The sequence below is a fragment of the Bufo gargarizans genome, chromosome 5 (assembly GCF_014858855.1).
Source record: "Bufo gargarizans isolate SCDJY-AF-19 chromosome 5, ASM1485885v1, whole genome shotgun sequence".
NCBI lineage: Eukaryota > Metazoa > Chordata > Amphibia > Anura > Bufonidae > Bufo > Bufo gargarizans.
The window spans coordinates 276,481,459-276,507,248 of record NC_058084.1 but is presented as its reverse complement, the minus strand read 5'-3'; the positions used below and the strand labels follow the sequence as shown (position 1 = coordinate 276,507,248).

Here is a 25,790-nt window from a genome sequence, read left to right as displayed (position 1 = left end):
ACTCGCCATGCCCCTCACGGAATACCTTGGGGTGTCTTCTTTCCAAAATGGGGTCACTTATGGTGTATTTATTCTGCCCTGGCATTTTAGGGGCCGTAAAGCGTGAGAAGAAGTCTGGAATATAAATGTCTAAAAAATTTTACGCACAAGTTAGTGGAATATGAGACTTTGGAAGAAAAAAATAAAATAATTCTGCTAACTTATGCCGTAAAAAAATATTCTATGAACTCGCCATGCCCCTCAAAAGTGATCTTTATACCGCCGCAGCGATTTTACGGTGTTTTTGCAGTGATCAGAAAAAAATAATTTCTGTCACTGCGGTAGGGCGGGCTGAACGCAAGTGTGTGCACAAGATCCGGCCTATTCGGGCGAACACTGCGTTTTTTGTAGAGCCTATAGAACAGTGTTTCCCAACCAGTGTGCCTCCAGCTGTTGCAAAACTACAACTCCCAGCATGCCTTGACAGCCTTTGGCTGTGCGGGCATGCTGGGAGTTGTAGTTTTGCAACAGCTGGAGGCACACTGGTTGGGAAACACTGCTATAGAACATGTCCTATTCTTGTCCGCGGACAAGAAAATGCATTTTCTATATATTTCTGGCTATGTGCGGATCCGCACAATTGCCGATGTCCGTGTTTTGCAGATCCGCGGTGTCCAAAATCAACTTGTACCAGAGTGATGGGAAGAGAAGAGTATGGAGAAGGAAAGGAACTTCTCATGATCCTAAGCATACCACCTCATCAGTGAAGCATGGTGGTGGTAGTGTCATGGCATGGGCATATATGGCTGCCAAGTGAACTGGTTCTCTTGTGTTTATTGATGATATGACCGCTGACAAGAGCAGCAGGATGAATTCTGAAGTGTTTCGGGCAATATTATCTGCTCATATTAAGCCAAATGCTTCAGAACGCATTGGGTGGCGCTTCACAGTGCAGATGGACAATGACCCAAATCATACTGCAAAAGCAACCAAAGAGTTTTTTAAGGGACAGAAGTGGAATGTTATGCAATGGCCAAGTCAATCACCTGACCTGAATCCAATTGAGCATGCATTTCACTTGCTGAAGACAAAACTGAAGGGAAAATACCCCAAGAACAAGCAGGAACTGAAGACAGTTGCAGTAGAGGCCTGGCAGAGCATCACCAGGGATGAAATCCAGCATCTGGTGATGTCTAAGCGCTCCAGATTTCAGGCTGTAATTGACTGCAAAGGATTTGAAACCAAGTATTAAAAAGTGAAAGTTTGATTTAGGATCATTATTCTGTCCCATTACTTTTGGTTCCTTAACAAGTGGGAGGCACATATGCAAACTGTTGTAATTCCTACACCGTTCACCTGATTTAGATGTAAATACCCTCAAATTAAAGCTGACAGTCTGCAGTTAAAGTGCATCTTGTTTGTTTCATTTCAAATCCACTGTGGTGGTGTATAAAGCCAAAAATGTTAGAATTGCGTCGATGGCCCGATATTTATGGACCTGACTGTATATTTATATCCATTGATCTATAAATATATATAGATATTTAGCGTATTATTAGACTTGTATATTTGTATTGTGTACTAAATATTCTTTATTGTTCATAATACAGTGTATAGTGTTTTTAGTGGTCACCGTCGTAGTATAGTGGTTATAAGGCGCAAGTAGTTTAGTTCAGTGGAGTGTGTAGGCAACAGAGGTAGTTAGTTAGACAATTAGCTAATATAGTTAGTTTTCCTTTTATAGTATAAAAAGGCGGAGTCATCACTAGACGACTCACGCCTATTGTGCTGTCTGTCCACAGCAAGATTATGTTAATCTACATTGCTGAATTCTGCTCCCCCTAGTGGACACCTTTACGATTGCTTTGTTCTTTTCAGTTCTGTCCTGAGGTCATGTGACACTGCAGGAAGTAGACTCTCTGTATCAGGAAGCAGGTTGTTCTTTATTCCAGCAGCCATATTTCCTAGATTCACACTGTACTGTTGCATCCACATGCATCTATCCTTCATCCACGCCATCCAAGCATCGTTGGTATGTCAAACCTTATGCTTATGTTAGAGCTTTATAGTTAGGTATTAGCTAATCTATGTTAGTAGATTCCTGTCACATGCTCCTCGATCCGTGTAGTTGCCATGATGCTATAGTTCTCTCATCTGCAGACGCATTTTATGTCAGATGCTCCATAGTGTATTTTTATGCATCACTGTTCTTTGATGTATGCGTTATTGTATTAATCCACGCTCCTGCATTGCATGTATGGTCTGATACTATGCTTTGTCTGTATTCACAGTTTTACCTTCTTTTGATCATACACATTAAACAAGTTACCGGAACTTTAACAGTGTGGTGATTGAAGGGCGAGTAAACTACCTGTCGAATTATTCTTCACAATTAGGCTACTTTCACACTAGCGTTCGGGCGGATCCGTTCTGAACGGATCCGCTCATATTAATGCAGACGGAGGCTCCGTTCAGTACGGATCCGTCTGCATTAATAACTTTAAAAAAATTCGCAAGTGCGCAAGTGCGAAAGTAGCCTGCGCGGATCCGTTCAGACTTTCAATGTAAAGTCAATGGGGGACGGATCCGCTTGAAGATTGAGCCACATTGTGGCATCTTCAAACGGATCCGTCCCCATTGACTTACATTGAAAGTCTGGACGGATCCGCACGGATCCGCACGCCTCCGAACGGCCAGGCGGACACCCGAACGCTGCAAGCAGCGTTCAGCTGTCCGCCTGTCCGTGCGGAGGCGAGCGGAGCGGAGGCTGAACGCCGCCAGACTGATGCAGTCTGAGCGGATCCGCCTCCATTCAGACTGCATCAGGGCTGGACGGCTGCGTTCGGGTCCGCTCGTGAGCTCCTTCAAACGGAGCTCACGAACGGAAACCCGAACGCTAGTGTGAAAGTAGCCTAAGGGGAGCAGGACAGTAAAACAACGGCTTTAACGGAGACGGCCCTTGAATGCGATAGAGCAATGCAAGCATGATCAGCGCTTAATCCGTGTACAGCAGCACTACACAACCGCACAGTGCAGCCACAGCTTCTACTGCAGAGGGACTGAAGTTACTGTCTCACACGGACCCACACCTAGCAACACAAAGATGTCTGAAGTTTCACAGAAGACCAGATCCAGAGTGTCACGCTCATCCAGACTCTCACATCGATCTCGTGCTTCTGAAGCAGCAGCGCTAGCCAGAGCCGAAGCAGAGGCCATGAAAGCACAAATAGTATTTGCAGAAGAAGAAGCAAAGATAAAGCAAGAAAAGGCACGTATAGAAGCTTCACTAGAAGTACTCAGTTTGAAAAAGTCAGCAGCTGCAGCAACTGCAAAAGCACAAGTATTAGAGGCTGCATTAGAAACGGATGATGACACAAGCGACAAACCAGACATCCAGCTTGACTTAAAGCAAGAAACTGCTATACAGCGTACTGAAGAATATGTGAGAGAACATTCACAGATACTCCATCAACCCGATCCAATCTCAGAAGACGGAAACAAGTACCCACACAGCAGCACACGCTTTCCACTTCAGACAAGTTCACAGCAGCAGAACGCCTCTTGTCAAGACCCTCCCTTCACTGCAGACCTATCATTTTATGCCCCTCCAATGAGAAACTCCAGCGGTCAGATCTTCAGGGAAGACCCTGCGATGGACAGCAAGCGACTTGACACTCCACACCACTGCATAGATCCACCTGACTGCTACAGCTATCCTATGCCTCCAGTGGAAAAAGGAACTTATACTTGCTCATCTGATGCGAGAATGATACCACCAGTTAATCGTTACCCAGACTCTCCAGCTCACAACCAAGTCACGTCGGATCTGGTAAGATATATGGCAAGACGAGAAATTATTTCAAAGGGACTGGTGCAGTTTGATGATCTGCCAGAAAACTATAGGGCTTGGCGGGCTTCATTCAGAAATGCTATAACAGATCTTAATCTCTCTTACAAAGAAGAAATAGATCTTCTGGTGAGATGGTTAGGCATTGAGTCATGCAAGCAAGTGAAACGCATACAAGCTGTACATGTGAATGACTCCAGAAAGGGTTTGCAGATGGCATGGCAGAGACTTGATGAGTGCTATGGGGCTCCTGAGATTATAGAGGACTGCCTGTGGAATAGAGTAGACAGCTTTGGGAAAATCTCCAGCAAAGACCATCCCAGGCTTAGAGAGTTAGGAGATCTGTTAATGGAACTGCAAGCTGCAAAGGAAGAAGGCGACTTTCCAGGTCTAGCCATTCTTGATACAGCTAGGGGTATAAGCAACATTGTTCAAAAATTGCCAATTTCCCTACAAGAGAGGTGGATGACTCAGGGCTCCAGATATAAAGAACTGCACCGGGTGTCTTTCCCACCATTCTCTTTCTTCGTGAGTTTTGTCACACAACAAGCAAAGATGCGTAATGATCCAGGGTTCATCCTGTCCCCTCAAAGCTCTGATGGTTGGAGACTAGAGAAACACCATCACAAGAATACTACTCATAGAACCTCTGTCTCAGTGCACAAGACTGAGACCTATACAGGTACACCATCACAGAAAGAGCCTGCCCGTCCCAAGACTGCGGACCTTACCCAAGGTTGCCCCATTCATCGCAAGCCTCATCCTTTGTATGAATGTCGTAGCTTCAGGGTAAAACCTTTAACTGAAAGAAAGGCCTTCCTGAAGCAAAATAATGTTTGTTATCATTGTTGTGCATCTACTTCACATCTTGCAAAGGACTGTGATATAGAATGCATAGAATTGTTGTATAGAATGCAATAGCAATAAGCATGTGTCCGCTATGCATCCTGGTCCCGCACCATGGACTGTGAAAGCTGAAACAGGGGTAGAGCATGGCGGGGAGGGACAGGAAAGTAGCTTATCAACAGATGTGTCAGCTATGTGTACCGAAATTTGTAGAGAAAATCTTCAGGGCAGGTCTTGTTCAAAAATCTGCTTGGTCAATGTGTACCCTACAGGGCATAGGGAAAGAGCTACCAAAGTTTATGCAATCTTAGATGACCAGAGCAATAGATCTCTGGCAAGACCAGAGTTGTTTGAGCTTTTTGGGTCAAAAGGTCACCAATTGCCTTATTCTCTCAAGACATGTGCGGGAGTGATCAACACTACTGGGAGGATGGTACATGGCTTCCAGTTGGAATCCCTTGACAGACAAGTGTCCGTTCCACTACCCACGCTGATAGAATGTGATGAAATCCCAAATGTTCGATCAGAGATCCCTACTCCAGAGGTTGCACTTCATCATACACATCTGAGGCAAATAGCCACTCAGATACCTGAGCTTGATCCTAATGCCTCCATTCTCCTGTTGCTAGGCAGAGATATTATTAGGATCCACAAGGTCAGGGACCAGATTAATGGGCCAAACGACTCTCCTTACGCCCAAAGATTAGACCTAGGGTGGGTAATAGTGGGCAATGTATGTCTAGGTGGTGTCCACAGACCAGACACCGTGCATAGCCTCTATACCAACATCTTAGATAATAGCCGGGGATCGCTGTTCGCACCTTGCCCAAACTTCTTTGCTGTGAAGGAAAGCTTCAATACCTGCATTCCCTTGACCCTGCAGGCCTCATCCATCTCGAATTCCTCTTGTATGGAAAACTGTCTCGGCCACAAAGCCTTTGAAATTACCAAAGAAGATGATAAAATGGCTCCTTCTCGCAGTGAGCTTGCTTTCCTGGAGATAATGAAGAGAGGCTTCTACAGAGACGAAGACAACAGCTGGGTCGCTCCGCTACCTTTTAAAACACACAGACAACGCCTTCCAAATAACAAGACACAGGTTTTGCACCGATTCAGGTCTCTTCAAAAATCCTTTAAACAGAAGCCCGACATGAAAAGACATTTCTTTGCTTTCATGGAGAAAGTAATACAGAATGGCCATTGTGAAGTAGCGCCACCCCTTGACATAGAAGAAGAATGCTGGTATCTACCTTTGTTCGGGGTGTACCACCCGAAGAAACCCTTGCAAATCCGAGTAGTCTTTGATTCAAGTGCCCAGTGTGGTGGGATATCCCTGAACGACATCCTTTTGAAGGGTCCAGACCTCAACAACAATCTCTTAGGAGTATTACTTCGCTTTCGAAAGGATGCTATTGCCTTTGTGGCCGACATTGGCCAAATGTTTCATTGTTTCCTGGTTAGACCTGAAGATAGGAACTTTTTAAGATTCTTCTGGCATAAGGATAATAACCCAGCAGAAGACATCATCGAATGGCGGATGAAAGTGCATATTTTTGGCAACAGCCCCTCACCAGCAGTAGCCATTTTTGGCCTCAAACTCGCAGCATACGAAGGAGAAAGACAGTTTGGCGCAGATGCAAGAGAATTTGTAGAAAGAGACTTTTATGTTGATGACGGACTAAAATCTGTGCCAACTGCAACACAAGCCATCAACCTATTGAAGAGAACAAGAGAGATGCTGGCACGTTCCAACCTTCACCTACATAAGCTAGCATCAAACAGCAGAGAAGTCATGATGGCCTTCCCTTCAGAAGATCGGGCAAGTGACTTAAGGGATCTTGATTTTAGTGCTGATGCATTACCCATTCAGAGAAGCCTTGGCATTAGCTGGGACCTCAAAAAAGATGTTTTGACATTCCAAGTATCACAAGAGGAAAGACCTTTCACTCGTCGGGGAGTCCTCTCTACCGTGAACAGTGTATATGATCCTCTTGGTATAGCTGCACCAGTCACCATTAGAGGAAAAGGTCTTCTTCGTAATCTCACTGCAGATAGTCAAGATTGGGATGCACCCCTACCTGAAGAGAAGAAACAGCAGTGGGAAGATTGGAGAGGATCCCTACAGGAGTTGAGACACGTTGAGGTATCCAGACCTTATGTATCAATTTCCTGCTCTAATGCTCAGTATAAAGAGCTCTGTGTATTCTCAGATGCCTCTGTCCAGGCAATAGCAGCAGTAGCCTACTTAAAGGTTGTTGATGCTCAAGGAGGAGCTCACATTGGGTTCGTCTTAGGAAAGGCAAAACTAACTCCACGGCCAGAACTCACGATCCCACGGCTGGAGCTTAGCGCAGCGGTCCTTGCTGTGGACATCGCGGAATTCATTACCACAGAACTTGACTTGAACATTGACACTGTTAGCTATTTCACTGATAGTAAAATCGTTCTGGGCTACATTTACAACGAGGAAAGAAGATTTTATGTGTTCGTCAGTAATCGTGTTCAGAGGATAAGAAGATGTTCAATCCCAAAGCAATGGCATTACGTGCCGACAAAGGATAACCCTGCAGATCTCGCCACCAGATCAGTATCAACAGCACATCTACAAGACTCAATGTGGCTTACAGGGCCAACATTCCTACTTCATTCAAATTCGCCAGCCGGAAAGACTGAGACTGAGGCCTTTGACCTCGTTGATCCAACGACTGATACAGACATCCGTCCTGAGGTGACAACATTAAGCACTGTATATAGAGAGAAGAGACTTGGATCTGAACGTTTTTGCAGATTCTCTAGCTGGAATACTTTGACACGAGCTGTCGCACGTCTCATCCACATTATACAACTTTACAAGGTAAAGGCAGAAAAACATCCTGAAAACTGTAAAGGTTGGCATCTCTGTACAGGACCGCATCTTATTGAGTTCCTCAAGAAAGCCAGAATAATCGTTCTCCAAAATGTGCAAGGAGAAACATTTCCTAGAGAGATCCTCTGCATTCAAGAGAAAAAGAGTATCTCCAATGACAGTTCGCTTAGAGCTTTAGATCCCTTCATAGATGTAGATGGGCTACTAAGAGTGGGTGGACGTCTACGCAATGTAAATCTTGGGCACGAGGAGAAAAGCCCAGTCATTATCCCAGGTCATGAAGAGAAGTACGCTACACCTTAAGTGGAGCGTGTGGACTGCTGGGGGCGCACGAGACAACCAAACAAGGACCGTGTTTTAATTTCGGCAGTATTCCATTTATTTATAAGACCCAATTATCCCAGGTCGACACCACATTGCCACCCTCATAACCCGTCACCACCATATCCAGTCACAGCACCAAGGACGACACATTACAGAAGGAGCTATTCGTACAGCGGGGTATTGGATTTTGGGAGTTAAGCGGAACGTTTCCAGTCTTATCTTCAAATGTGTTATTTGCCGGAAGCTCAGAAGGACCTGTGAAACACAGAAAATGGCAGACTTACCACCTGACAGACTTAGCACAGATCCTCCATTCACTCACATCGGCCTGGATGTGTTTGGTCCTTGGTCGGTTTGCTCCAGACGTACTCGTGGAGGTAAAGCTAACAGCAAGAGGTGGGCAGTTCTCTTCACCTGTCTCAGCATCCGTGCCATCCACATAGAGGTTGTAGAATCCATGGATGCCTCAAGTTTCATAAATGCCTTGAGAAGGTTCTTTGCTATTCGTGGCCCAGTCAAAACAATCAGATCAGACAGAGGAACGAACTTCGTAGGTGCTTGCCATGAACTCAAAATCTCCTCTAACCTCAATGAGGAAAAGGTAGAGAGTTTTCTTTCAAGGCAAGAAGTATCTTGGATTTTTAACCCCCCTTTCGCTTCCCACATGGGAGGAGTGTGGGAAAGGATGATTGGAATCACCAAGAGGATACTAGACTCCATGTTTTTGCAACAACCTTCAAGGCTTACTCATGAGGTGCTAGTTACTTTGATGGCAGAAGTGACTGCTATTGTAAACTCAAGACCGTTGATACCAGTCTCAACGGATCCCGAAGATCCACAAATCCTTACTCCAGCAACCTTAATAACTCAAAAGATTGCACCTTATCCAGTGTTGTCCGAAACATTTGATAGTAAAGACCTCTACAAACGACAGTGGAGACAGGTCCAGAGCCTGGCTAAAGACTTTTGGCACAAATGGTACAAACAGTATTTGGCTACTCTCCAGGAACGAAAGAAGTGGCAGGCAGACAGGCCTAATGTTCAGCAGGGTGACATCGTGCTTCTAAAAAATCACCAAACCAAGCAGATTAAGTGGCCTATGGGTCGAGTGACAAAGACCTTCCCTCACGATGATGGTAGGGTCCGTAAGGTAGAGGTGAGAGTAAACACAGAAGGAAGTTCAGCTTTGTTCATTAGACCAGTAACAGAACTTGTCTTGCTCTTATCTCCTTCAGAGTAACTTTCGGTGGTCTGGTAAATTGTGGTATCTCTAACAGATACCAGGCGGGGAGTGTGCTGTCTGTCCACAGCAAGATTATGTTAATCTACATTGCTGAATTCTGCTCCCCCTAGTGGACACCTTTACGACTGCTTTGTTCTTTTCAGTTCTGTCCTGAGGTCATGTGACACTGCAGGAAGTAGACTCTCTGTATCAGGAAGCAGGTTGTTCTTTATTCCAGCAGCCATATTTCCTAGATTCACACTGTACTGTTGCATCCACATGCATCTATCCTTCATCCACGCCATCCAAGCATCGTTGGTATGTCAAACCTTATGCTTATGTTAGAGCTTTATAGTTAGGTATTAGCTAATCTATGTTAGTAGATTCCTGTCACATGCTCCTCGATCCGTGTAGTTGCCATGATGCTATAGTTCTCTCATCTGCAGACGCATTTTATGTCAGATGCTCCATAGTGTATTTTTATGCATCACTGTTCTTTGATGTATGCGTTATTGTATTAATCCACGCTCCTGCATTGCATGTATGGTCTGATACTATGCTTTGTCTGTATTCACAGTTTTACCTTCTTTTGATCATACACATTAAACAAGTTACCGGAACTTTAACAGTGTGGTGATTGAAGGGCGAGTAAACTACCTGTCAAATTATTCTTCACAATAAGGGGAGCAGGACACCTATTTATGAATATTAATTATTGAGATTACCCTAAATTTCAATAATTAATATTTCCCTTAACATGAAGTCACAAAAAAAGCTATTTGGTGTAATTTTTCTGTTATTTTTTTTTACACCATTCACTTGATGGGGTAGATCATGTGATATTTTATAGATTCGGTCGTTACGGACACAACAATACCTAACATGTCATCAATGGTATCCCCTAAAGTGAGATTATAAGAATATGCCGTAATCCAGGTGACAGAATCCCTTTAAAATAAGCAAGTTTTAAATCTAGTGCTACAGGAGAAACAAATTAAACCATACATAAACTGTAACACAAGTAATATGATTTATTTAGCCACCTGCAGCAGCTGTAACATTCAATATGTGGGTTGCACGTCAAACTGTTTGTAAACCAGAGTAAGGAAACATCTTTCATACATCTCAAACTTGAAGGTAGTGAATAGAGAGATGAGGGAATTTCTTGTACGTTCGATTCGGCTGATTTGCAGTATTTCACCCAAAAATTTGCTTTGTGACGAATTTCTTCGTCATGAAGCGCATTTTTTTGTAAGTAGTGGGTGCAATGACAGGGAGCTGCGATAGCGCCGCCCCCATAATTGTACCCCTCAGATGCCAGGTTCATACATGATCGCGTTCAAAATTAACAATAAAAAAAAATAAAAATAAAATTACTGCCTCCATTTGCTCGCGATGGGCCAGCTGCCGCCATCTTGCTTGAATATCTCGGCCGAAATCCTGTGCGGTGCGAGATTACATCATCATGCCAGCCGGCGTAATCTCGCGCTGCACGGGATTTCGGCCGAGATATTCAATCAAGATGGAGGCTAGCGGCCCGTCACGAGCAACTGGAGGAGGAAAGTTAGAATTTTTTGTTTTTTATACTATTTTAGGTTAAATCTATTCGCTGACACGAAGCACGAGGAAATTCGGCTTCTAAGCGAATCAAATTTATCCTGAAATTCAGATCGAATTCCCCTTCGTGGGATTCGATTCGCTCATCTCTAGTAGTTAACATTTCCATGATGTCTTGACATTTTAGAGACGTACAGTTGTGTTCAAAATAATAGCAGTGAATAAAGCTCAAAATCCTTCCAATAGCTTTTTTTTTCCATACACACAAATGCAGTGGGAACACTACACATTCTATTCTAAATCAAAACATGAAGAAAAATATATCAAATTTGTGTTGTTCCTTTAAAAAAATTGAAGAAAAGTAAATATTAGACTGTTCAAAAAAATTGCAGTGTTTGTATTCTTCTTTACAAACTCAAACATTCACTATATAAACTGAAAAATGTTTGAAGATTTTGCTTTCCTTTGAATCACTTAACTAATAGTTAGTTGTATAACCACTGTTTCTGAGACCTGCTGTACATCTGTGTTGCATGGAGACAACCAACTTCTGGCACCTGTGAAGAGGTATTCCAGCCCAGGACGATTAGACTACATTCCACAGTTCTTCTGTAAAACTGAATTTTTTATGTCACCCCACAAGTTTTCTATTGGATTAACCTGTTGGGGACACATGACGTAACGGTACCGTATTCAGCAGGCACTCTGACAATGCCAAGGGGGGTCCTGTGACCCCCCCCCCCCGTATCGGCGATCGCTGCAAACCGCAGGTCAATTCAGACCTGCGGTTTGCAGGGCTTTCGGAAGTTTCTGATTCCCGCTGTCCGTTACCGCGGGGATCAGAAACTTCAAAATTACATATCCTGTAATTTTTAACCCCCCCCTGCAGCCCTCTTTATTAGTTGCCAGCGGTCTGTGCAGGGGGTGATACTCTGCTGGAAACGGCTGACATCTGTGCTGGCACAGATCTCAGCCGCTTAACCCCTTCCATGCCGCGGTCTGTAGGGACCGCTGTATGGAAGAGCTTAACAGGGAGGGAGCTCCCTCTCCCATCGGGGGCTGCTGTGCCATTTGAGCCCCCGATTCTTGATGGGATCACAGAGGGAGGGGACCATGGCAACTGGACGCCTTCACAGGCTTCCGGCTTGACATGGTAAGGCTAAGGCCTCTTTCACACGTTGCCGTATGGCGGAACGCATTTGCAGATCCGCGTTACATGGGTGCCGTTCCGTGGGCATTCCGCATAACGGATGCAGACCCATTCACTTCAATAGGTCAGCAATTCCAGAGATGCGGAATGGTGTGGAACGGAAGCATGGAACGGAACCCTACGAAAGCACTACGGAGTGCTTCCGTGGGGTTTCGTCCCGTAATTCCATTCTGCAAAAAGATAAAACATGTCCTGTCTTTTTGCAGAACGGCCGGATCGTGGACCCATTCAAGTGAATAGGTCCGCGGTCAGCTGCACACACGCAGCACGACCACGGTGCACACACACCCATGTGAAAGAGGCCTAAGTCTGATAAGACTTCATCTAAAGGCAGAAGTCTGTCAGACTAAGTGTAAAGTGAAAATACAGTACAGTACACTATATACAGACATCAGACCCACTGGATCTTCAAAGTTAAGTAAATAAAAAAAACTATACATATTAGGTATTGCCACGTCTGTAAGAACCTGCTCTATAAAAATATATCACATGACCTAACCCCTCAGGTGAATACCGTAAAAAAATAAAAATAAAAACGGTGTAAGAAAAGCTATTTTTGGTCCTCTTACATAATAAAAAGTGTAATAACAAGCTATCAAAAAGTCATACGCGACCAATAGTTCCAATCAAACCGTCATTTCATCCCGCAAAAATCATACCCTACCCAAGATAATCTCCCAAAAACTGAAAAAACAATGAAATCATTGTGTAAAACTTAAATAAATAAAAAAAAGCAGACAAATTAGGTATTGCCGCGTCCGTAATAACCTGCTCTATAAAAATATCACATGACCTAACCCCTCAGGTGAATACCGTCATTTTTTTTTTTAAAGGTGTAAAAAAAGCAATTATTTTTAACCTTCCATCACAAAAAGGGTAATAGCAAGCGATCAAAAAGTCATACGCACCACGAAATAGTGCCAATTAAAGAGTCATCTCATCCTGGAAAAAAAACAGCCGTACAAAAAAATTAATAAAACTATGGCTTTCAGAATGTGGAGACGCTAAAGAATCATAAAATAAAAAAAAAGTATGCTTTGTCATGTGCCAAAACAGCTATTTCTTGTTACCTTGCCTCACAAAAAGTGTAATATAGAGCAAACAAAAATCATATGTACCCTAAAATAGTACCAACAAAACTGCCAGCTTATCCCATAGTTTCCAAAATAGTTTTTTTTTTGGGAGTTTCTACTCTAGGGGTGCATCAGAGGTCTTCAAATGTGACATTGCAACTTAAAATTATCCCAGTGAAATCTGCCTTCCAAAAACCAAATGGCATTCCTTTCTTTCTGCACCCTGCCCTGACAGCAGTTTACGACCACATATGGAGGTGTTTCTGTAAACTATGGAATCGGGGTAATAAATATTGAGTTTTGTTTGTCTGGTAACCTTTGCTTTGTTAGTGGAAATAAATGGATTCAAATACAAAATCTGCCAAACAAAGTGAAATTTTATCTCTATTTTCCATTAATTCTTGTGGAACACCTAAAGGGTTAACAAACTTTGTAAAATCTGTTTTGAATACCTTGAGGGGTGTAGTTTGTAAAATGGGGTCATTTTTGGGTGTTTTCTATTATGTAAGCCTCACAAAGTGACTTCAGACCTGAACTGGTCCTGAAAAAGTGGGCTTCAGAAATTTTCTGAATAATTTCAAGATTTGCTTCTAAACCTCTAAGCCTTCTAACATCCCCAAAAAATAAAATGGCATTCACAAAATGATCCAAACATGAAGTAGACATATGGGTAAAATTAATAACTATTTTTGGAGGTATTACTATGTATTATAGAAATAAAAATTCATTTTTTGGACTCCATTTTACCAGTGTCATGAAGTACAATATGTGATGAAAAAACAATCTCAGAATGGCCTGGATAAGTAAAAGCGTTTTTAAAGTTATTCACACAAAGTGACACTGGTCAGATTTGCATAAAATGGCCTGGTCCTTAAGGTGAAAATGGCCGTGTCCTTAAGGGGTTAAGATCCAGGGATTGGGCTGGCCACTCCATAACGTCAATCTTGTTGGTCTGGAACAAAGATGTTGCACGTTTACTGGTGTGTTTGCGGTCGTTGTGTTGTTGGAACACCCATTTTAAGGGCATTTTCTCTTCAGCGTAAGGCAGCATGATCTCAAACTGATCCATGATCCCTGGTATGTGATAAATAGGCCCAACACCTTAGTATGATAAACATCCCCATATCATGATGCTTGCGCCATCCTTCTTCACTGTCTTCATAGTGTACTGTGGCTTGAATTCAGTGTTTGGGGGTCATCTGACAAACTTTCTCCAGCCACTAGACCCAACAAGAACAATCTTACTTTCATCAGTCGATAAAATGTCTCTTCAGGCCAGTCAAAGTGCTTTTTAGCCAATTTTAACCTTTTTAGCACATGTCTTTTTTTCAACAGTGGGACTTTGCGGGGACTTCTTGCAGACAGCTTGACTTCACATAGGCGTCTTCTAATTGTAACAGTACTGACAGGTAACTTTAGACCTTCTTTGATCTACCTGGAGCTGACTGTTGGCTGAGTACTTGCCATTTTGGCTATTCTTCTATCCATTTGAATGGTAGTTTTTCGCTTTCTTCCATGTCTTTCAGGTTTTGGTTGCCATTTTAAAGCATTTGCGATCATTTTAGCTGAGCAGCCTATCATTTTCTGCACTTCTTTATATGTTTTCCTCTCTCCAATCAACTTTTTAAGCAAGGTACGCTGTTCTTCTGAACAATGTCTGGAAAGACCCCTTTTCCTCAGAATTTCAGAGAGAAATGCGCTGTAAACAGCATGTACAACATTTGCTGCCTTCCTAAGGGCAATAATTGCCACCTGTTTTTCAAAGAATTTATGACCTCGATCATTGAAATGCACACTGCTATTATTTTGAACATGCCCCTTTCAATAAGAGATTGAATTACAGAAAATCAGCAGCATGCATGTCATGAATGTTGGGTTTCTATTACTCTACTACACCTGCTAGTAAATCATTTGCCATATAGAAATATCATTTCAACCAAAAACAGTGATTGATCAGGTTAGTGATATCCGCTATTATTTTGAACACAACTGTACATGGAGGTAACACAGCAAATCTTGAAGTCACTGGTATTGAAAGGGTTAAAAAACATTGCGAGGAGGAGACAGTTTTATAAGGCCTCCTGCTCACAAACGTGTGCGCCCCACGATCGTGCTGTGGGCCACAATATACGAACACTACGGACCCATTCACTTTAATGAGTCCGTGATTTGGCCGTTCCGCAAAAAGATAGAACATGTTCTAGCTTTTTGCAGAACGGAAGTACGGGACAAAACCCCACGGAAGTTCCATGCTTCCGTTCCGCACCATTCCGCATCTCTGTATTTGCGGACCCATTGCAGTGAATGGGTCCGCATCCGTGATGCGGAATGGCTGCAGAATGGCACACGTGTATTGAGGATCCGCAAATGTGGTCCGCAATACGGCAACGGAAAGCACACGTTCGTGTGCAGGAAGCCTAATAGGGAGTCTTTTTGGATCTTCTTATTGCATACCAGGATTCCAAAGGGCATGATTAACCACTACAGGACCGCCGTACGCAGGATCGCATCCTGGCAGCGGCCCTGTTATTCCTCCTGGACGCACCGGCGCGTCCTCTTGGGAGACGCAAGATTTCGGACAGAGCCGGCCCGCAAAAGTTAAAGGAGCATTTCGTCACCAGCCTGCCAGCCAATGATCATCACTGGCAGGCTGGTGATTTTCAAAAAAATGAATCAGAAGCCATATAACACCTTATATTTATAAATATTAGGTGTTAAATGGCTTCTGTGCTCCTCTGCTGGTCCTTTTCGTTGGTTGGTCCCAGCAGAGGAGCACACATCACAGCGAGTACACCAAACAGTACACTTAGCCCCCAGATCACCCCCCATCACCCCAATTAACCCCTTGATCGCCCCTGTCAATCGCCTAGTGAAAGGGATAAAGTGATCAGTGTAAACTGTCACATTTTTTTTTCACTAGTATTGACGGTTAGATTTTAGGATAGTTTAGGCCCCTTTGTTAGGTAGTTAGCGTCGGTTAGCGCCCAGCCCACCGCACCGCAGTCACTGATTCGCTGATTAGCGTATTGCTAATCAGCATTTGTACTTTTATAGTATCTGTAAGTGATCAGAACTAGGGATGAGCGAACCCGAACTGTATAGTTCGGGTTCTAACCGAATTTTGGGGTGTCCGTGACATGGACCCGAACCTGGACATTTTCGTAAAAGTCCGGGGTTCGGTGTTCGTCACTTTCTTGGCACTTTTTGAAAGGCTGCAAAGCAGCCAATCAACAAGCGTCATACTACTTGCCCCAAGAGGCCGTCACAGCCATACCTACTATTGGCATGGCTGTGATTGGCCAGTGCAGCATGTGACCCAGCCTCTATTTAAGCTGGAGTCACATAGCGCCGCCCGTCACTCTTCTCTGATCAGTATAGGGAGAGGTTGCAGCTGCGACGTTAGGGCGAGATTAGGCAGTGATTAACTCCTCCAAAAGACTTCATTCAGAGATCGATCTGCAGCTGTGGATGATTGAACTGCTGCTATTGAATTGCTCACTGTTTTTAGGCTGCCCAGAGCGTTTTTCAGTCACTTTTTTCTGGGGTGATCGGCGGCCATTTTGTGTCTTGTGGTGCGCCAGCACAAGCTGCCAACAAGTGCATTTAACCCTCAGTAGTGTGGTTGTTTTTTGGCTAAATCCTACATCAGGGTCAAGCTGTCACGCCAAGTGCATTTAACCATCAATAGTCTGGTTATTTTTTGGCCATACACTACATCAGGGGCAAGCTGAGCCTGTCACCAAGTGCATTTAACCCTCAATAGTGCGGTTGTTTTTTGGCTAAATCCTACATCAGGGTCAAGCTGTCACACCAAGTGCATTTAACCATCAATAGTCTGGTTATTTTTTGACCATATACTACATCAGGGGCAAGCTGAGCCTGTCACCAAGTGCATTTAACCCTCAATATTGTGGTTGTTTTTTTGCTAAATCCTACATCAGGGTCAAGCTGTCACACCAAGTGCATTTAACCATCAATAGTCTGGTTATTTTTTGGCCCTTATTAGACATCAGGGGCAAGCTGAGCCTGTCATCAAGTGCATTTAACCCTCAATAGTGCGGTTGTTTTTTGGCCAAATCCTACATCAGGGTCAAGCGGTCACACCAAGTGCATTTAACCATCAATAGTCTGGTTATTTTTAGGCCATATACTACATCAGGGGCAAGCTGAGCCTGTCACCAAGTGCATTTAACCCTCAATAGTGCGGTTGTTTTTTGGCTAAATCCTACATCAGGGTCAAGCTGTCACACCAAGTGCATTTAACCATCAATAGTCTGGTTATTTTTTGGCCATATACAACATCAGGGGCAAGCTGAGCCTGTCACCAAGTGCATTTAACCCTCAATAGTGTGGTTGGTCAAGCTGTCACACCAAGTGCATTTAACCATCAATAGTGTGGTTATTTTTTCGCCATATCCCAGTCTAATTCTGTCCGTAAACGTATACCTGTCACCCAGTGCCTAAATAATAGGCCTCAAATTTGTAGTCTGCTAAATCTGTGGTTATTTCTGTTGTGAACCGAGAGCAAGGCAGGTGGTATGACTCCGCAACCAGAAAAGAGTGCGTACGCAGAAGTCAAGATTAAGAAAATTGCATTTACTATCAATTAATAAAAGCAGGTTAACAATAAAACAGTATGAACAATTCAAGTCAAATACTACAACAATTTCCACCTTTGCTGTGTCCGTGTTCGCGGTGCGGACACTAAGGAATAGCAGTCCCAGGAACTATCCCTAACTGACCCTAACTTTCAAGCGGGTGCGCACCCCCCTTATCCCAGTGGTCCAAGTGGACCTCTTACAGTTTGTGGAAGTGCACGGTGGGGCCCGATGTCGTCCTTTTCCTTTATAACCAGCGCAGGATCCGCAACAAAGAAGTCCTCCTCAGCAGGCCGGAAAACCAGATGGATATAATCCAGAATTTTACAGTGACTGTCCGGTACCTCGACAGCACTGTGAGTCTCTTTACTGTTTGGGGCAATCCACTCAGCCCAATGTCGGCTCCACAGGTTAGCTGCTGCACACAGTCCTTTTTAACTTGGCTTCACTAAATGCACGGTCTCTTTATACTCCATCTGTCTCTAGACTGAAGTTCACACAGCTTGGCTGCACAGGAACGTCCTTTAGTATCTCCACACACGTCTTACACAGCACAGAACTTGCTTTCTATCTAGCCAAGATGGCAGCCGTTATAGTTTCAGTCCCTCTTCCTCATTGTTCCTGCTCACACTGAGGCAGGCTGACATCATAAGGGGCGTGTCACTTCAACACTTAACTGCTGTTTTAAAGAGCCACTACCACATTAATACACTTTCTCTATGGCAAACTTCAATGCAAATTGGTCCTATGCTGCCATCTACTGACCAAACGAATACTGCAGGCATTTACATTTATCTGTATTACTAGAATAGTATTATACATTAAATTTTAACACAGTTTACCAGGATAACGAAACTTAGACACATTACATGACTGTTTCTTACACTGTGGCTGGGCGAGTTATTTAGTGTCCGTCAAAGCACAGTTTTTGTTCTGGGTTGAAATACAATTCCCAATTTAGCAATTCTCAAAATTAGTGGTTTCTGCTGTATCAGGCCTACTTTAAATTTATCCCTAAAAGGGAATCTTAGATTCAAGGTGCTGATAGGGTCATTCTCAATAACTTCACACACACGCTACTGTGCATATCCCAGTCTAATTCTGTCCCTAAACGTATACCTGTCACCCAGCGCCTAAATAATAGGCGTCAAATTTGTAGTCAGCTAAATCTGTGGTTATTGCTGTGGCTGGGCGAGTTATTTAGTGTCCGTTAAAGCACAGTTTTTGTTCTGGGTTGAAATACAATCCCAATTTAGCAATTCTCTAAATTAGTGGTTTCTGCTGTATCAGACCTCCTTTAAATCTATCCCTAAAAGGGTATATAAGATTCAAGGTGCACATAGGGTCATTTTCAATAACTTCACACACACGCTACTGTGCATATACCAGTCTAATTCTGTCTGTAAACATAAACCTGTCACCCAGCGCCTAAATAATAGGCCTCAAATTTATAGTCTGCTAAATCTGTGGTTACTGCTGTGCCTGTATTAGTGTAATACGGTACCTAAATAGATAGCCAGATAGTGTTAGGTGTCTTTAAAAAAAGGCCTGAATTTGAATTCAATACATTGGGCCAAATGATATTTTTGTTGTTGTGGTGAACGATAACAATGAGGAAGACATCTAGTAAAGGACGCGGACATGGTCGTGGTGGTGTTAGTGGACCCTCTGGTGCTGGGAGAGGACGTGGCCGTTCTACCACAGCCACACGTCCTAGTGTACCAACTACCTCAGGTCCCAGTAGCCGCCATAATTTACAGCGATATTTGGTGGGGCCCAATGCCGTTCTAAGGATGGTAAGGCCTGAGCAGGTACAGGCATTAGTCAATTGGGTGGCCGACAGTGGATCCAGCACGTTCACATTATCTCCCACCCAGTCTTCTGCAAAAAGCGCACAGATGGCGCCTGAAAACCAAGCCCATCAGTCTGTCACATCACCCCCATGCATACCAGGGAAACTGTCTGAGCCGCAAGTTATGCAGCAGTCTCTTATGCTGTTTGAAGACTCCGTTGGCAGGGTTTCCCAAGGGCATCCACCTAGCCCTTCCCCAGCGGTGGAAGACATAGAATGCACTGACGCACAACCACTTATGTTTCCTGATGATGAGGACATGGGAATACCACCTCAGTACGTCTCTGATGATGACAAAACACAGGTGCCAACTGCTGCGTCTTTCTGCAGTGTGCAGACTGAACAGGAGGTCAGGGATCAAGACTGGGTGGAAGACGATGCAGGGGACGATGAGGTCCTAGACCCCACATGGAATGAAGGTCGTGCCACTGACATTCACAGTTCGGAGGAAGAGGCAGTGGTGAGACCGAGCCAACAGCGTAGCAAAAGAGGGAGCAGTGGGCAAAAGCAGAACACCCGCCGCCAAGGTCTGGTTTGTGATTGAAATGCGTTGGTAGTGAACAGCCTGATAGTTATGGAGATGTATTTTTTATAGTCTACTGAATAAAATTTGAAGATTTTACTGTAGTGGACGCTCTTTTCTTCAACTATACTAACCTTAACCATGCCCCACTACTCCTGTTCCATTGCTTCCACAGGAAGTGACAATTCTGTCAATTGCTGGCTGCAGTGGTGAATGACATAAGCCACTGATTAGCTGACCAGTAATTTGTATGTCAAGAGGGACCAGGAAGTAGAGACAAGCAGGGGATGTAGAAGAATTGGAATAGGAGCAGTTAGGTGAATATGACTTATTTTCTTAAAGGGAACCTGTCACCTGGATTTTGTGAATAGAGCTGTGGACATGTGCATTGTCTAAAAAAAAAAAACGATTTGATAGATATGGAAATTTACCTGATATGAGTCCTGTCCCCGAGATGAGTCCAGCGTGAAGGAGCCCAGCACTGCCCTGCATCCTCCGAATCTCCTCCTTGCTCTCCGACGTCAGAAAGCTAGAGCGCCGTAATCTTGCGATGCGCCATCTAGCGCATGTGCAGTGTCAGCATAGTGTTCCTTTCCTGTGCGGGTATCAGGCTCAGGCAATGAACTGCGCATGCGCTAGCTTGTGTATCACAAGATCACGGCGCTCTAGCTTTGTGACGTCGGGGAGCAAGGAGGAGATTCGGAGAATGCAGGGTGGTGCTGGGCTCCTTCATGCTGGACTCATCTCAGAGACAGGACTCATCTCAGGTTAATTTGCATATATATCCAATAGTTTTTTTGAGCCAAAAAAAAGCACACAGAGCTATAGGGACTGGATATTGCGGATGTGCTAGCGATGATCTAGCAGCACATGTCCGCAGCTCTATTCACAAAATCCAGGTGATAGGTTTCCTTTAAGAATGCTAATCTTTACTAATGAGAGCAAACAACAGAGTTGTCTACTGATGGTGTCTCTGGTTTACCTGACATCCTGTGTCATCAATTAAGCCTCTTTAATGGGTTCCACATTAACTCACACGAAAGAGGCACTAAAAGGGACAGTTTTCTTTAGCTGGCCATACACATTCAATAGCTATTGGTTAAATGATTGTTCAACCAACAGCTTTATCTCCTGACTCCCTCCCGACTCCTCAATATAAATACAGGTTCGATTCAGCTCAGCATTTGTGGTGTCAATGGGGAGAGAGAAGTGGCTGCCTGACACATCTGGCAGTGGCTTATCTCCAGGGAGAACAAAAGGATTAGGTGAAAATATTCAGTTTCAGATTCTTCTCTCCACCAATATCATTGGTTTGGGGAGAGTCTGGACCTCACCTGGCACATTATGCTGTTGGCTTACAATTTGGATGGGTGCCTTTACTTGTGCCGGAGAGCTATTTTTCTTGACTAACCTAATATTAGTTCTGGAAGGGCAATTAGTGATGCCTTTATCTGTTTTTTTTTACCCTTTTCAGTAATCATGACAGAAATACTCAGAATGTTCTTTATATTGTAGCTTTTACAATGAAACTGACTCATCAGCAGTTCTACTTTAAAGATGCTTATATTTTATTTACTTTAAAACTTTGACTACAGAGCATGAATTCAATTTTCCTTACCAAAATTTGACACACACTATATGGACAAAGTATTGGAACACCTACACATTACATATATAGGAGTTTTTAAGACATCCCATTCTAAATCCATGGGGAGTAATAAAAAGTTGGTCCTGCTTTCCAGCTAAAACAGCTCCCACTCTTTCTATAAGTTTTTAGAGTGTAGTATTTTTTTTCCCAATCATACATAAGACCCTTTGTGAGGTCAAACAATTTTGCTGGATGAGAGCACCTGGCTCACAATCTCTGTTCTAGTTCATCCTAAATGTATTTGATGGGGCTGTGGTCGGAACAGTCAAGTTCCTCCACTCCAAACTCACCCAACCCATTTTATGGACCTCAGATTGTGGCCTAGGACACAGTCATATTGGAACAGAAAAAGTTCTTCCCCAAACTGTTTTGAAAGCATACAATTGTTCGAAATGTCTTGGAATCTTGAAACATTAGGTTTTCCTCTACTGGAACTAAGGGGTATAGACCAAATCTTAAAAAACAACCCCATAGCATTATCTCTCCTCCACCAAACTTTACAGTTTGCACAATGCAGTCACTTTTTATTTTTATTTTTTTATTAGGTGACGTGCATAGCTGACCATGCGCCTCCTGCTCATGGAAGGTTTGCTGGCATAGAGTGACACAACAGGTCATTGCTTGCTTACTCCCCAGTGGTAATAATGGTATCAGTCAGTGTTTGTATGGGTTCAGCTCTCCTTGAAAGTAGATGCCCATACGGCATAGAAATAGGTTTAGAGTTAGGTAGCCATCTGTATTGAGGTCACCTTGCTGTTGGTGGATGGGACCAGATACGTTTTGATAAAAAATATATCTGCTAAGAACCGCTGATTGCATATTAGATGAGGTATTGGCTTGTACATAGATCAAGTATAGTTAGTTTTAGGAATGCTGCTATGGCTTTGGGACTTTCACAATGCAGTCAGGCAGGAAACATTCTCTTGGCATTCACCATATGTAGACTTATCCATCAGACTACCAGATAGAGAAGCGTGATTTGTCACTCCACAGAACAAGTTTCCACTGCTCTAGAGTCCAGTGGCAACATGGTTTACACCACACTACCCGATGGTTGGCATTATGCTTGCTGATATAAGGCTTGCATGCAGCTGCACAGCCATGGAAGCACATACCATGAAGTTTCCAGCACACCGTTTTTGTGCTGATGCCAGAGTAGGATGGAACTTTGCAGTAAATGGCAGCTCGGCAACTATCCCCTCGCCAACTTGCTCTGGTTCCTAACAGCTTTCACTTTGAAAAAATACCACTCACAATTGATGGTGGAAGGAAGAATTTTTACAAACTGAGTTGCTACAATAGTGGCATCCTATTAGAGTAGCCCACTTGAACTCAGTGAGCTCTTTAAAACTACCTATTCTTTCAAAAATATTTGTAAGAGTAGACTACATGGCTAGGTGCTTGATTTTATACACCTATGGTAATGAGACAACTGAATTCAATTTCTAAGAGGTGTGTTCCAATACTTTTGTCAATACAGTGTACATTTAATGGCAGAAGGGGTTATGACGCGGGCTCAGGAACTGAGCCAGCTCCATATTTTGTGGGTGCCAGATGTGTTATACAGCTGACACCCATTGATTCTATGTAACGTAAAAAATATTTTTAGAAATATAAAATACCCATAAAATTGTAAAAATTCTAATCACCTCCTTTCCCAATTTTACACATACAAATAAACAATACAAATAAAAAACTGGTATTGCTGCACCCTAAAATGTCTAAACTATTAAAATATACATTTTTAACCTGCAATGTTGGTGCACAAGAGCCAAAAAACAAATAAAGTTAGTTGAATATTTTTATATGCAATAAAGGTTTTATTTACCATCTGTTGCACCTTATATCTAGTAAACGGCTTAGCTCAGAATATGTGTGAATTTCATCAGCCCCTTCATCAATTGTAAAGTAACAGTCTTTATAACACACAAAAAAAACTATAACTGCATTCAGAGTACATTACCCATCTATTAAAAGTTTGTCCTTCTCCCAAGGTATGCACAATACCTGTCAGGAGTAGTACACTTACCTGCTCCGCAACACTTGGCTCTCATTCCTTGTGTTCACTGCTGTCTTCAATGCTTGGTCCCAGCTCCTTGGATTCACCACTTTCTTTGCTGCACTTTAGTCCCTGATTGTAAACTTCCAGAATGGACAGGAGCCATGTCCCCAAGTGGCACATCACTGTGGACACTTTCCACTTGGGGGACGTTACCACTACAGTCAGTTATTGCATGTGATCGTGTCCATACCAGAAGTTCACAAACAGGAACAGTTAGAGGTGGACCCACAGATTTAAAAATAAGCAATTGGGAACAAACAAGTTTGCTTCCCTTTACAGGTCTTGCTGGGTTAGGATTATTCAATAAAGACATAAAGTTGGACAACCCCTCTAAAGTAACTTGTGTTAATTTACTTTTCAAAATACACCCTTACTTTTTTTTAAATATAAAAATATGTCCTTACATACATTTCTTGCGTCTTCCACAGTAGTGCTGTTTGTTACTTTTTCCATGGCTCTGGTCTCTATTCTGATAATCTAGATGAGAAGTTTTTGCATGGACATGGTAAATCCCATTGTGATTTTCCAGTTCTTGCTGTCTTTCAACTAGAGACACCATATTTTCCTTGTACATTCGTTTGTCAGTTGATCTCTTATATAGGACATGAGGCTGGTGGCCATCTGAAGTGGAGTAATTGTGCTTGAGTGTAATGTGTTCAGGCAGTGGTTTCAAGAAATAATCAGCCTCTTGTGTCCTTATTAAACCTGACTAGAAACAGAAAACAAATATTTATCACAAACATTTAAAGTAATGAGCAAAATTTAGAAATGGCGAATGTGGACTAAATAAGAACATTTCAAAACATATAATAACTAGATTTTTCAGCTAAAACCCATTCTACTTGTATCAGTTTGACATTTCAAAATCATGCCAATGGGAGTTTTCACCTGTTGGAGCTCTCTGATCTTACAGTGTAAGGCCAGTAATCAGTGAATTACGGACATGTGCTGCCCATGGTCTCTATGGACAGCTTACACATGCATTGACACAAAGGGGTTGTCCCATGAAAAATATTCTACAGTTTTCAAACCAGCTCCTGGATCTGAATACTTTTGTAATTGCATATAATACAAATTTTTGTATAGCCACTGAGTTATTCAATACAATGTATATGTACAGCGCCACTTACTGTTTTTCCTTTTTCTCATTTCTTTGACCTGTTCACTGAGGAGGGCGCACATGTTCAGTTTCATCTTTCAACTGCATCCTGAGCTGTGATAGGGAGAGCATGGACACGCCCCCTGAGCTGCAGCAGAAAAGACACTCCTCCTGAGCTTTCAGCTTGATATAAATCTAACGAAGAAAGAAGGAAGAAGCTCAGAGTACCAAAAGAAAATAATAAAATAAATAAATAGATAAGCAAAAAAATATATAAGTAATATATAAATATTTTATTAGGATAGTATCAAAACATGATTAAAAATACATATAAATGATGCCATGAACAGGGTAGAGGGAACAGGGAAAAGGAGAAAAAGGGCGCCACCCTGGGAGAACACACAGGTCACAAAATACATAATACAAAAAAGGTAGTGGTCATGGTAAGTGTTAGGTACAATGACCAGCCCATAGGCCAAAATATAACGAAAAATGACAGGGTAATATGAGGTAAGCGAAGGTCAATAAAGAAAACCTACCACGGCTATGATGCATGTAATGCTGGACAAAAGGATAATGGTGAGATGTATGGCCAGCAAAGGAATAGAAAAATCAGATGAGAAGTCTCAACAACGGCAACACCAGGTCGTGAGAGGAAGATTATGACCTAGAGCTTACCTAAGATGGACCTTGTGTGGACGCACAACCCAGGATGGCGCTGACGAAGGCACGCCGAAACGCGCGTTGGGGTGGCGCCACTTAGGTAAGCTCTAGGTCATAATCTTCCTCTCACGACCTGGTGTTGCCGTTGTTGAGACTTCTCATCAGATTTTTCTATTCCTTTGCTGGCCATACATCTCACCATTATCCTTTTGTCCAGCATTACATGCATCATAGCCGTGGTAGGTTTTCTTTATTGACCTTCGCTTACCTCATATTACCCTGTCATTTTTCGTTATATTTCGGCCTATGGGCTGGTCATTGTACCTAACACTTACCATGACCACTACCTTTTTTGTATTATGTATTTTGTGACCTGTGTGTTCTCCCAGGGTGGCGCCCTTTTTCTCCTTTTCCCTGTTCC

The 25,790-nt window shown here is 43.0% G+C and overlaps 1 protein-coding gene across 1 annotated transcript in view; it reads right to left on the bottom strand.

Moving 5' to 3' along the window:
- Positions 1–25,790, bottom strand: part of ADAMTS16 (ADAM metallopeptidase with thrombospondin type 1 motif 16) — a 366,708-nt gene that overhangs the window by 328,121 nt on the left and 12,797 nt on the right. Inside the window, exon 2 of the mRNA XM_044295482.1 lies at positions 24,016–24,316. Coding sequence (XP_044151417.1) covers positions 24,016–24,316 — 301 coding nt within the window. The remainder of the gene's footprint in view (positions 1–24,015; positions 24,317–25,790) is intronic.